Genomic DNA, 13,452 nt, shown 5'->3' with positions numbered 1-13,452 from the left:
TCAAAGTTTAATGTGTATCGCGGTGAGAAAACATAAAAATCCTTCGCAGCTGGACAAGCAGTGTCTCTGGAAAAGCGTGTCGTAATAATTACGGAAAAATAGTAGCCATTTTCTGCAGTTTACAGTTTCGGAAAATTCCGATCGCGTCTAGTGGAGATTAGCTCCCAGCGACCTCCGGATTATAGTCGAATGTTCGTTTAGAGTAGTGAAAAAAAAGATCAGCAAATGGAGATCGATCAGAACCGTGCTTTTTCCGAAAAGGTATGTTTCATTTTTTTCTTATAAATGTCTTACCTGATTTTTTTAATAAAATTTTTCTTCGTAGCTTAAGGAACAAGTGACGGGATCTTTCGATCGCATACGCAAAGCGCTGGATTTGAGAGAAAAGCTACTGCTGAGGCAACTTTCGGTAGTAGTCCAGCAATCACAACATGTCACTTTCCATTTCGATAACATCAAGTTCATGGACACTGGGGAGGAGGATTTGGTGGCGAAGATTCGGACCTACGGGAAGTATAATATTAACAATTTTAACATCATACTTAAGGACCCGTACGAGAACGAGGACTACATTCAGCCCGTAGAGGACCACGACTTGATGCATAAAAGTTGTCGAAGGTTGGGCGTAGATGAGGAAGAGAATCCTGAGAGTGAGGAGATTGTAGTGGAATTTTTTAACAATAAGAGTTTGATTAAGGACCAGGCCGAGATGGTCCGGGAATCTATCATAAGTATGGCGCTGAACGAGTCCCGGGAATTGATAGATCGAAATCTAGGACGAATAGAGTCAGTGGGCGTGGACGAAGAGTTCGAGCGAATGAAAATCGATTTAACAAACATAAGAAACCGGGGAAAGTTGACTGGAGATTCACTTTCTGTTCAAGGTGAAGGAAACGATGCAGCTGTTGATATCAGTAATAACAATGCGATCCATCTGGTTGACAACATAGACGGAATTGATTCAACAAAGGGTACCAAGCAACAGCAAACCAAGACTAAAGCGTCGCAAACTGATCTGGACACTGCTGGGCGGAGTGTGAGTTCAGATTCCAAGAGCAGCCTGGTTCCAAAAATCAATAGAGGACCAGAAACAAGCCTGAGGAACATTGCTTCTCTTACCATGAATAACTGCAGTGGCACAATCAATCTTAAAAACGTAACGAATCTTACAATCAATGCCTGTCAAGAACAAACTAACCCACCACAAAACCCCATAGAGCTACATCCTTCCACGGCCCGTTGTCCCTCGGAAGAAGGCAGTCCTGAGTGCGGTTTTTACAAACGCCTGATAACTGAAAACAAAATCCTTAGACAACACATTCTCAAAACAACCCTTGCCAATGCCACGTCCACCGAACTCTTCCCTCAAATTGACTCCAGTGCTTCCAGTACCCGATCCTCGTCGTCCAACAATCAGGATCAGGAATCCTCCCTATCTGTTGCATCCCATTCGAAAAGTATTGACACTTCGGAGCTGTCCAACCAATCTGAAAACCCTCCCGATAAGCTCGCTCTTGCGGCAGATGAACTTCGTACCGTCCTAAACCTACCCAAGTCGGACAAAGCCTTCCAGCACATCCTCGGCGATCTTTTCCTGCTGGGATCGACAAACGACCAATCAACAGCATCCAATAACGCTAAAGCGCCACCATCGGTAGTTGGGGCGACTTCTTCCGGATCCAATCAGCAACAACAAGAACACACTATGCAGATACAGCAATGGTTGAAGCAAATCATTTCTGAAACAGAAACTGAACCGTTGCAGAACGCTGAATTGATGGAGATAAGTAGGATCAACAATTGAAATGGTCAAGTGGTTTTTAAATTTCTCAAACGAAACAGACTACTGGGCTAAGGTGGGTGCCTCTTTTTTTATTTTCCTATATTTTACTTTCCAATAGCATTCGTTTATCTCATAGAAAAGACTTATATTTTATGATACACAATTTTATGCAAAACAAAATTACTTTTATCGAGCATCACGTATTATGATAGTTAGTGGACATGTTTTAAAATTAATCTGTTTAAACACAGATTGTGAATTGTAAGGATTACAAAATAGATAATCAATTGTTGAAATCTCTTGTTCTCGAGACTATCAAACTTAGCACAACTGTCCATTTTCATATTCGTTGCTATTTAGGACAAGAACCTAAGTAATACGCAAATCAACATGTATACGTACTTTTATTCTTGATCTGTCTTTTAATCACATGCAAGAGTGGGTGAATATTTTAACATAAAGCCTTGAAACTGAATGTTGGTTCACCATCTTCATTTTCAAAAGAAATGTCACAATTCCTTTCTTTACAACGTGTACAAATTACTTGTTCCAAATTTTCTTAACATTCCATTTATTATTCTTTCCATTCGATTTTTATTCCTTCTTCTATTTACAATCTTAATACCACTGACAGACTTTTTTTTAAATATTAACAAAAATCTTCTTAACATCGCTTAAGCTTTTAGTTGTAAGGCCCTCGAATAGTACAATCGCTAGTTTGTTCCTCTTCGCCCAAGAGATCAAGCGAAACCACACTATTCAAAACGATTTTTAAGTGTAAAATCCCATCTGTGATGGCGCGTTCCAACTGCAGAAGCAGCAAACTAAAAAAAAACCCTGTGGACTGCTTTTAGTGTACCAAAGTTATGAAGTATCAAAAAAATGGGTAAGAGAAGTATAAAAACGCAAACCCGCATTTATAGTAGTTCCGAATGTAGTGACTATTTTGTTGAGACGTTACGAAGTTTATAACATGATTTTCTTGGTTGCATTGTTTTATTGTTTAGACAAACATTAAATAAAATTTCCCCTTAACTTTCTTAAAAACTTTTTAAAATAATCTAGATAAGTTTACAAAACACTATCCATCCCAAACACATCCTTCCTACCACTAATGTTTCAAACATAATTGTGAACATCAGCGTTACATAGTACACGTTACATACGAGTAAAATGTGATTTCCGTTATTATTAATCATTTGTTTTTTTAATATATCGATAGCATTTAGTTTAGAGTTTATAATGGATTACTCGTTCAATTGATGAGAATTGTTTTGGCTTTTATGTAAGAATCGCAACCTTTAAAGAACATTCAAACATATAAAAAAATGTTAAGAAAATGCGTCCAAATGCTGCCCTACTAATGAATTTACACAGCTAGTCTTTTTATACGTAACGATTTGAGAATCGATCACTAGCATTATGTATGAATGCATCATAATGATTTTTGAACGAAAAAATCTAGTGAATCTTGTGCTTATCCCTAAATCAACGAATGGCGTGTGTAATTCGTTCACAGTTATCACAATATGATCAAACATAAAGAAGAACGTATATTTTATGTCATCTCACCATCTTTCAATCAATATCGATCGCACTGGTTTCAGAAACAGCATCGTTCTTGTGTACTTGTCTCTTAGTATTAATCAAACATAAAATCGACGAATCAAGAGAAATAAATTTATCAACTTTGCACCGGTACCGGTTGTGGCATTTTTCCTTTCGATGACAGGTCCTTTGGAATTTCATATCACAAGCACGTTCTTTTCGGTTCCCCTCGCCTTTGAGCTCCAGATCAAACCACGGATGGTACGTAACAATGGTATGAAATCTGCATCGGCGCCTATGTCAGTTGATCCTCAGAGCAGCAGATAAACATGAATATGACCGAGTGCGGTAACAAGCTTAATATTCAAGAGGTCAATATTCATAAATGAATCCACAGTTTATACTCATTTGCGATCTCTAAATTATTCAAACACAGAATAGCTACCAGAGGAGTAGACGGAGGGTCTAGAAGGGTACCTACAAGAAAGGCGACGAATTGGACTGTGAGAGCTACCGCCTACAAAGTTTTGTCCCGAATCCTACTTAGTCGCCCGACGCCACAAGCAATCAGATACGTGGAAGGCCATCCGGCTGGCTCCAGGAGAGACGGTCTACAACTACGTCAAATCCTCTAAAGATACCGTGAACACTCAATCCCTACGAACAATTTATCCATAGACTTCACGGCAGATAAGTTGACTGGATCTGCTGAAAATCGTGCGCGATTGGAATGAACTCAACAATTCACCCGATATCCGCACACAGCACTGCGTTCCATCCATCGCCGCCTTGATCAGTCTGGCCAGCTTCCCGGAAAAGCAGTTCTCGTCCATGATTTCCAATAGCTCGTCACGGTCGATCGTGTCGTATGCGGCTTTGAAGTCGATAAATAGATGGTGCGTAGAGATTTGGTGCTCACGGAATTTTTGGAGGATTTGTCGTAATGTAAAGATCTTGTCCGCTGTAGATCATTCTCCATGAAGCCGATCTGATAACTTTCCACGAATCTGTTTGCTTGTCACGCTAGGCGGCGGAATACGATTCGGAACAGTTTTTTTGTAAGGCATTTAGGATTCGGGACAACACTTTGTACGCGGCATTGAGGAAAGTGATCGCTCGGTAGTTCTCACAGTCCAATTTGTCGCTATTCAGCTGGTGAATGGCATCCTTAACTTCACTCATCGTTGGGAGTGGCTCCTCTACGTTGTTGGCTACGCCGGCGATGATCCCCACTGTCTTGATCTCCTGCATGTGCTTCCACCTTTTGACTGCCTCACGATTGTCCGTGAGGATGCCCCCGTTCTTATCCCGGCACATTTCGGCTTGCGGCACGAAGCCTTTGCGGGACGCATTGAGTTTCAGATAGAACTTTCGTGTTTCTAGGGAACGATGCAGCTGCTCCACCTCCTCGGGCTCCTCCTCCTCCATGCGACGCTTTTTTCCTGTAAAATTCGGACTCGCTGCCTCTTCCACTGTCGGTGCTTTTCCACGTTTCGACGGGTGCCTTTTTGCACTGCTGCCATCCGCGCGGCGTTCTCTTCGTCCATCATCCTCCTACACTCCTCGTCGAATCAGTCGTTCCGTCGAGTTCGTTCCACATGCCCGATGGCGTTCTCCGCCACGCTGTTGTTGGCTGTCTTGATGGTATCCCAACAGTCCTCGAGAGGGGCTTTGTCGAGCTCGCCCTCTGCCGGCAGCGCTGCTTCGAGCGATTGCGCTTAGTCTGCCGCGACCTCAAGTTACTTCAATCGGCGATATTTAACCGATGCGGCCCTCGGTTTCGTATGTTGTTCACTACGGAGAGTTATCACCTCTGCGGTGCCGGCTGGGATTCGAGTAACCTAAGTGGAGATCGGGTACTTAACCCCGGTGGATGCTTTGGTCGCATGCAGACCGAGAAGGTGGCCGCACGCGTCTGTTCCCCAGGTCAGCTGCCCAGGGGCGGCGCGCAACAACAACCGAGCGTCTGTTCTCCAGGTCAGGGGCGGCTCTAACAGCGTCTGTCTCGAAGCGAGCGGCTGAATTTATGAAATGCGGCTCCCGCCAGCTAAGTCCAAGATGGCAGCTCCTTCGCGGGATAGGGACCTCCGGCTTACAACCTACTGCTCCCGATTTATAAAATTGTTACAGAATCCGAGAAAAACGACCGACCTGGAACTTTAGCGACGACTTTTAGCATGAAAACACTGTCACGAATTAGAACTTGGAACGTTTTAACCCTTGCCCAACCAGGCAAGCTGGCTCAACTTGCTAGAGAAGCTAGCCTTCTTGATGTCCGCAACAAACGAAGCGCAGACACCACCACCACGGCGCGAGGAGAAAGTCTGGTGTCGATACGACGTCCGCCGGTTAGAGAATCCGGAGGTGAAAAGGGCATACGTTGAACAGCTAGAATCCCGAGCCTCGGAATTGCCGACAGACGGAACAGTCGAAGAACAATTGTGTGGAATCAACAAGGCCTTCATCACGACGAGCCATGGTATTCTCGGTAAAGTTTGTGGAAGAAGGAGTGAATGGATGTCGGATGAAACTTGGAGGATGGTCGATCATCGGAGAAAGGCGAAAATCGGAATTAAGCAGGCATGTACCGGGTCAGCCAAAGCAGCCGCCCGCTTACGTTATGCGGAGCTGGAAAAGACAGTTAAACGAGCTTGTAGACGAGACAAGAGAGCCTGGACAAACTCCCTAGCCGAAGAGGTAGAAAGAGCCGCCGCCAATGGAGATATCCGATTACTTTATGACATTTCTCACCGCCTCAGTGGTGCAAAGACTAATGCAAGAATGCCGCTGAAAGACCGAGCAGGTCAGTTATTGACCGATCGAACAGATCAGCTCAAACGATGGACTGAGCACTTCGAACAACTCTTCCGAGTCACGAATAGCGATGGCCAACAGAACCCGTAAGTCGCATAAATGGCGTCAACTCGGAAACGCCCTCGCTAGCTGAAATAGAAGCGGCAATCGAAAACATGAAATCCAACTGGGCATCCCTGCTGAATTGCTGAAAGCCGATCCTGTCTTGTCAGCACAAATTTCGCACCGTCTTTTCGCTGACATCTAGGATACTGCAACATTCCCCGCCGACTGGATGCAGGGTATCCTCGTAAAGGTCCCGAGGAAAGTAGACCTGACAGAGTGCGGTAACTAGCGAGACATAAGGTTGATCTGTACAACCCTCAAAGTACTCTGCAAAGTACAGGAACAGGATCCAGGAGAAAATTGATACTACACTCCGACGGCAACAAGCTGGATTCCGATCCGGACGATCATGAGTGGACCTGGCTGGCTGATGGCCAGCGATTTCCCACTGTGCATTGGTTAAAAATACATAATTATTCCGCTTATCCGACCTCTGGTTATTCGAGCTTCCCCGTTATCCGAACCACCGAGTTCATTCAAGCTCCCATATATTCACGAACCATGCGCCCGGATGATACGCAGAACCTTAGGAAAAGGATAGTAGTTTCATTGTATTTTGTGTTATCTGAGGTGATCCTTCCCCCTCAATAAGCGGGGTTCTACTGTATATACGAATTAGAAAAATATTAGGGATTCGGAGGGCAAGTAAAGTTCGACTGAACTGTTTGGCTGTTAACTAAAGACTAAATTTTATTTCTTCATACAATTAAATTATCTATTCTATAACTAGGTTGCTTCGATTCGTAACTACTAACACTCCTCCTCGACATCGATAGCTACTATTCCTGTCGCTTCACGCAGTTTTCCCAATTTCACGCTCAGCAACGGCTTCGTCATCATATCTGCCAGCATGTCTTCCGTTGGGCAATACTGCAAACTGATGATATTCTTGCTCCGCAGGTCCTTGATGAAGCAGTATTTTGTATCCACATGCTTTGATCGTTGGTCCACCTTTTCGTTCTCCACTTGTCGGATACAGCTTTGGTTATCCTCCCGTATGCGGATCGGCAGATCCACTTTCGTCTGGAAATCCCTCAAGAGCTTCGTAATCCACTAAATTTCCTAGTACGCTTCGGCCAGAGCGATGAATTCTTATCTGTGGAAGACAGCGCCACACACGATTGTTTCCTGGAGGCCCGACTCACGACTCCACCGCCGAGAAAAAATAGGAACCCCGAAGTTGATTTCCGGTCTCGAGTGTCGCCAGCCCAGTCAGCGTCGCAGTAAACTTCCAGGCCTTTATTTGTCACTCCTAACTTCAGCTGGTAACTTCGACTTTGAAACATGTACTTCAAAACTCTCTTGGCCTCGGTCCAATCCTTGACGCGTGGTTGACTAACGGATCTTCCTAGAATCGATGCGCTGATCGAGACATCTAGACGTGAACTCACTGCGACATACAGCAAACCATCCACCAGGCTTTGGTACTGGTCGCTGTTCGGCAGTACAGCTGAGTCCTCCTCCTTTTTCTGGTAACCAGGGTCCATCGGAATTTTCGGAAGCGTCAGCAAAGTCGAAACATGTTTGAACATGTTTCGTAGCACAGAAGTATTGCACGGAGACAGCCACCATCAAGTGTTTGTAAAGGTTGACTACAGTCGCGGCTGGCTGAAAAGCTTGTTTCATTCTAGCAATGAAAAGGGAAAAAAATCAAAGCTTGTTACGATTGGTAAGCGACAAAACGTGAATTGCATAGTGGCAGCCGGTTTATGCGATAGGGGGCCTTACTAAGGACATATGAAAAATTGATAAAAATCTAAAAAGCAGTTTTAAGTTTGCATATTGTTCTGAGTCTACTCAAGATCTTTGTTGTGTCGGATAAAAAATAGATGGTTTTTGAAGATCTTACGGGAGTTTCTTGAGTAGTGAAAAGGCAATATTTCGCTATCATCGCCTATTCTCAGAGGAAGAAAGTATATGGTGACATTTTGAAAGTTCATTGTGAGTTTTTGGTGAGAAGAAAAAAGTTTATGATAAAGGAAATAAAATCTAGAGAAAGAGGGGCCCTGGAAAAAGGCGCATTAAGGTTTTTTTCTACATAGTGCTTAGTGGAAAAAGAAGTGGAAGTAGAGGAAGGGATGCAATTTGGCGCAGTGGGTCTTGGGATAGTTCTGAGAAAAAGTTTTGAAATATCCGTTTGCATTTGTGAAGAAATTGCCAAAGGAATGTGTAGTGTGGAATAAGTTCAAGGGTAAAATGAGTAAAGGTGAAGCAAGGTAATGGTAAGGCATTATGTGCCGAGGTAAGATGTAATAAAAATGTAATTAAAAATTATGATTTATGTTTCTAAATAATAGAATGATCAATCATCTGCAAACTGGCCAGGTATATACACGGATGCCGGAATACCTGTAGTAAATTTATAAAATGTGAATTTTATAATTTTTTGACTGGTTTTGAAGATGATTGAAACATTCATCCAGAATATACTTGAACAGCGACACGAAACACATTCATCCACAACAAATAACACGAAGCCATGGTGCCGGGTATGACAAGTTCTGTTAATCTGACGAAAGCAGAGAGCTCATACTTAGGTAAAACTGCGGTGAATCCGTGCACCCATGGTGGATATCTAACATACAACATACATACATACCAGGGTCCATCGGAATTTTCGAGCCTTTGGAATCCGTCTGACCGAACCTCGCAGCCAACTTCTCGATATAGGCCTGCTGATTAAGTAGATATCCGTTAAGATACTTAGTTACCTTGATTCCAACGAAGTGCTTGACGTCTCCCAACACGGTCAGCTTGATGCATCGTTGAAGTTGAGCAACTATTTCTGCGAATTCGGACTCGCTCGAACAGGCCACAAGAATATCGTCCACGTAGATGAGGATGAATGACTCTCGACCCTGTTTCGTCCGAACGTAGAGGCACCCATCTGCGGACGATCGTTTTGTTCCAGACTCGGGCTGCTTGTTTGAGTCCGTACAGACTCCACTTGAGACGACACACACGGGATGAGTTGCATGTCTCGTAACCGGCTGCTTCATGAACATTTCTTCATCCAGCGTACCGTACAAATAAGCTGTTTTGATGTCCACATGCTTGACGAAGAGATTTCGTTCAGCTGCCTTGTCAGCAAAACCCGCACAGTGACTTGCTTAGCCCCGGTGCAAAGACTTCGTCAACATTTTCACCGTACTTTTGGGAGTATCCTTGGGCGATTAACCTTGCCTTATACCGAATGACTTTTCCGGTCTCGTCCTCTTTCCGTTTGAAGATCCATTTGCAACTAACCTTCTCGCGGTAGAGTTGTGACCTCCCAGGTTTCGTTTTCACCAGCACCTCACCAATAGCACTCAGGAAGCTTGGCGTCGAACAACATACACCGGCTTATTTCGATAAGGTACCGGTTTTTTCTTTCTGCCACGCCGTTTTGCTGCGGGAAGTAGCTTGTGGTGAACTGCGCTTGAATGCCTTCCTGTTTCTAGAAATTTCTCAGCACGTTCCCCGTGTACTCGCCACCTTGGTCGCTTCTGACCACTTTCGGCTTCCGACCAAATTGCGTTTTCATCATGGCCGAGTATTCCATTATCTTCTCCGGAACTTCGCTTTTCTTTCGCAACAGATACAGGACACAAAATCTGCTGTAGTCGTCGATGATGGTCATAAAATATCGATGACCGGACACCGACACGTTTTCCACAGGGCCGCAAACGTCGGTGTGTACGAGATCGAGCACAGCACTAGATTTTCTTTCCACCGACTTCGGAAACGGCTTCCGGCTCATTTTCGCCTTTTGACAGCACTCGCATCCCTCTCGTACTACGCAATCGTACATCTTCAGTCCGACCACCAGATTTTTCTGCATCATCTCACCGACCGCATTGAGCTCACGATGCCCAACGCGCCAATGCCACACATGCTGGCAGTCAACGTTATGGTGATCTTTTGCTGCCATGACCACTTCCTGCGATGTCTTCACCTTGTAGAGCCCGCCAGTCTTGACTGCGGTTGCCGCTTGTTAGCCTCCGCGAGAATTGAGCATCCTCCTTCGTTGAATAGTACTTCTGCACCTTTTTCGACTAGCATTGGTACAGACAGCAGAATCATTTCCAAGCTCGGCACAAACAGAACGTTTCCAAGGGTGATCTTCGTAGTTTTTCCATCGTCATGGTACCACAACAATTGACAATCGCCAACACCTTCAACTTTTGCGATTTTTCCATCGGCCTGGCTGATCGTTTTAACGCGGCTTTCGACGATCTTGTTGAAAAACTCTCTGTCGCCGCACATGTGCCGGGACGCTCCTGAGTCCACAATCCAGTCACCAACATGAGTTTGTGTACTACCCATCAGAGCAAATGTTGAGGGTTGCTCTCCACTACTGGCAGCTTTTGCCTTTGGCGATCGACCTTTTTCCGGTTCCATTTGCTTCGCGTACAATCGACATTCGTTTTGTTTGTGGCCACTTTTCTTGCAGAAATGGCACACCAGCGATTTCTTTTTCCCGGTGAAACTTGCCTTCAACGCTGCATCCGACGGTCCGCGTTCTCGTTTCGCCACTTCGTCAAACAGTTTACTCTTCACCAGCTCCAGTTTCAGCTCATCGTCGGAGCGGCTCTCAAGTGCCATCGTGAGCGTGTCGAAGGAATCAGGGAGGCTCCTAAGGACCAGCGCGACCATCAGTGGCTCGCCGATATCCAGTCCAGCACACGACAACTTCGCAAACAGCTCTTCCAGTTCAAAAAGATGGCTCTGCATGTCGTCCCCGTCCTTGTACGTTTCGTTGCAGATCCTTTTCAGTACCGCAACCTTCGAGCAAAGGGACGTTTTTTCGTGGTGATTCTTGAGGTTGTCCCAAGCTCCCCTGGCGGTCTTCGAATTGCGTATCAGGGCATGTTGCTGATCCTCAGCGAGCAGCGCAATCGTTGCTCTCGCATTGCGATCTCCTCCCTTCCATACATCCGTCATCGGCGCCGGAGCTTCATCCTCAATGTACTTCCACATGTCTTCACGAGTCAGCAGCATTTCAGTCTTAAATTTCTATAGCGAGTAGTTGGAACCATTCAGCTTTACGATAGAAACTTTGCTTCCTTCCACGGCGATTCTCGAAACTTCCAGACTTGACAGCGAAAAAATTCTTTTGAAATTAACGTCTACTATGATCTGGGCCCGTAACCTATTGAGGATTCGGAGGGCAAGTAAAGTTCGACTGAACTGTTTGGCTGTTAACTAAAGACTAAAGGGTGATACGGTCAAAATTTGGTCAATATCAACTTGACGTATTTCTTTCAATTTTGCATTTAAAAAACTTGAACACCCTCATTTTGAAGGATTGTGTGTGTAGAATGTTGCTCCTATTTTGATTTTGGAATTCACTCTTCAGTTGTCAAAATGCCGTCCAAGGAAGAAGAGCAGCGTATCAAAATTTTGCTCGCGCATCGCGAAAATCCGAGCTACTCGCACGCAAAGCTGCCAAAATCGCTTAAAGTTGCCAAATCAACCGTTACAAATGTAATTAAAGTGTTTGGGGAACGTTTGTCGACAGCCAGGAAGTCTGGATCGGGGGAAAATCGAAAACCGGAAGCCGCTGAGACGACAAAGAGAGTTGCCGGTAGTTTCAAGCGAAACCCTAACCTCTCTCTCCGAGATGCCGCAAATAAGCTGGGTGTATCGTGTACAACCGTGCATCGAGCCAAAAAACGAGCTGGACTATCGACTTACAAGAAGGTAGTGACTCCAAATCGCGATGATAAACAAAATACGACGGCCAAAGCGCGATCCCGGAGGATGTACACGACGATGCTGACGAAGTTTGACTGCGTGGTAATGGACGACGAAACCTACGAAAGCCGACTACAAGCAGCTTCCGGGACAGGAGTTTTATACGGCAAAAGGAAAAGGTGAAAGGTAGCAGATATTTTCAAGCACATGAAACTGTCAAAGTAGGCGAAAAAATATCTGGTTTGGCAAGCCATCTGTACCTGTGGCATTAAAAGCAGCATTTTCATAGCTTCCGGGACTGTCAACCAAGAAATTTACGTGAGTGTTTGAATAAACGTTCGCTGCTTTTCCTGCAGAAACACGGTTGTTCCGTACTGTTTTGGCTGGATTTGGCATCTTGCCATTACGGTAAAAAGGCCATGGAGTGGTACGCCGCCAACAACGTGCAGGTGGTTTCCAAGAACAAGAACCCTCCCAACACGCCAGAGCTCCGCCTAATTGAGAAATACTGGGCTATTATCAAGCGGAACCTAAAGAATACCAAAAAAACTGCTAAGAACGAGCAGCAGTTCAAGGCAAACTGGCTTTCTGCGGCGAAGAAGGTGGACAAGGTGGCTGTACAAAATCTTATGGCAGGGGTTAAGCGTAAGGCCTGGCAATTCGAATTTGGAAAAACGGAAGCCTAACTGAATATTTTTCGTGAATTTTATACTAATTAAACTTGAAAAAGAAATTTAATTTGATTTTTTAAATAAACGATTTCACCGATTTGCACACGTTTTCCCTTGACCAAATTTTGACCGATCACCCTTTAAATTTTATTTCTTCATACAATTAAAGTATCTATTCTATAACTAGGTTGCTTCGATTCGTAACTACTAACAATCCATGAGGTGCTCAGCAGTTAACCCTTTCCTTCCCATGGTAGCACAGGTGATCCACAACTTTGCACAGCTCGCATTTGAACTGGGCGCTTTGGATCAACACCATTTTTTCACCGAATGTGTAGATATGAGTGAAGAAACATTGCACAAAATTTGAAGAAAATCGGTTCGCTAGGTTTTGCTTGGCAGATCAAAAGCTACAAAAAAGTCGGATTTTTTTCGAATTTAAATCAAGTCGTCATTTGTTGCTCAATAACTTGACAAGTTTTTATAATTTCCTTCAAATAAAAATACTGACGTGCAGAAGGTTGCTTATACAAGCAGAATCAAATGATGGTTTACTTAGATTTCAACTAAAACATATAAATTTTTGAATAAGTAAAGTGGATCACTGGTGATACACTGGGAACAAAACGTACTTTTCTTCTTGTGCAGCTTCTTATCAATACTCAAGAAAATCATTTCGTCAACAAAAAAAATCGCTTCAGGATAGTTATTTCATCTGCTTAAATGACCACATGTCTCAAAATATTTGTAAAAGTTCAAGATTTTCTCGAAAAACGGCATGTTTTGTTTTCCTTGCGCAAAGTGTCATGGCGGCCAATTGTTCAAGGCAAAAATGAAAATTTCAGATATTTCAAT

The 13,452-nt window shown here is 44.1% G+C and overlaps 1 protein-coding gene across 1 annotated transcript; it reads left to right on the top strand.

Annotated features, from left to right (window-relative positions):
• Positions 1–24: 24 nt before the first annotated feature.
• LOC129751813 (uncharacterized) lies at positions 25–3,477 on the top strand. Its single transcript, XM_055747541.1, has 2 exons — positions 25–261; positions 326–3,477. The coding sequence occupies exons 1-2, from the start codon at positions 226–228 to the stop codon at positions 1,802–1,804; spliced, it is 1,515 nt and encodes a 504-aa protein (XP_055603516.1). The 5' UTR covers positions 25–225; the 3' UTR covers positions 1,805–3,477.
• Positions 3,478–13,452: the final 9,975 nt, after the last annotated feature.

This window comes from Uranotaenia lowii, chromosome 3 (genome assembly GCF_029784155.1).
Source record: "Uranotaenia lowii strain MFRU-FL chromosome 3, ASM2978415v1, whole genome shotgun sequence".
Taxonomy (NCBI): Eukaryota; Metazoa; Arthropoda; class Insecta; order Diptera; family Culicidae; genus Uranotaenia; species Uranotaenia lowii.
The sequence above is the reverse complement of the archived record's forward strand: the minus strand, read 5'-3'. Positions and strand labels throughout refer to the sequence as shown.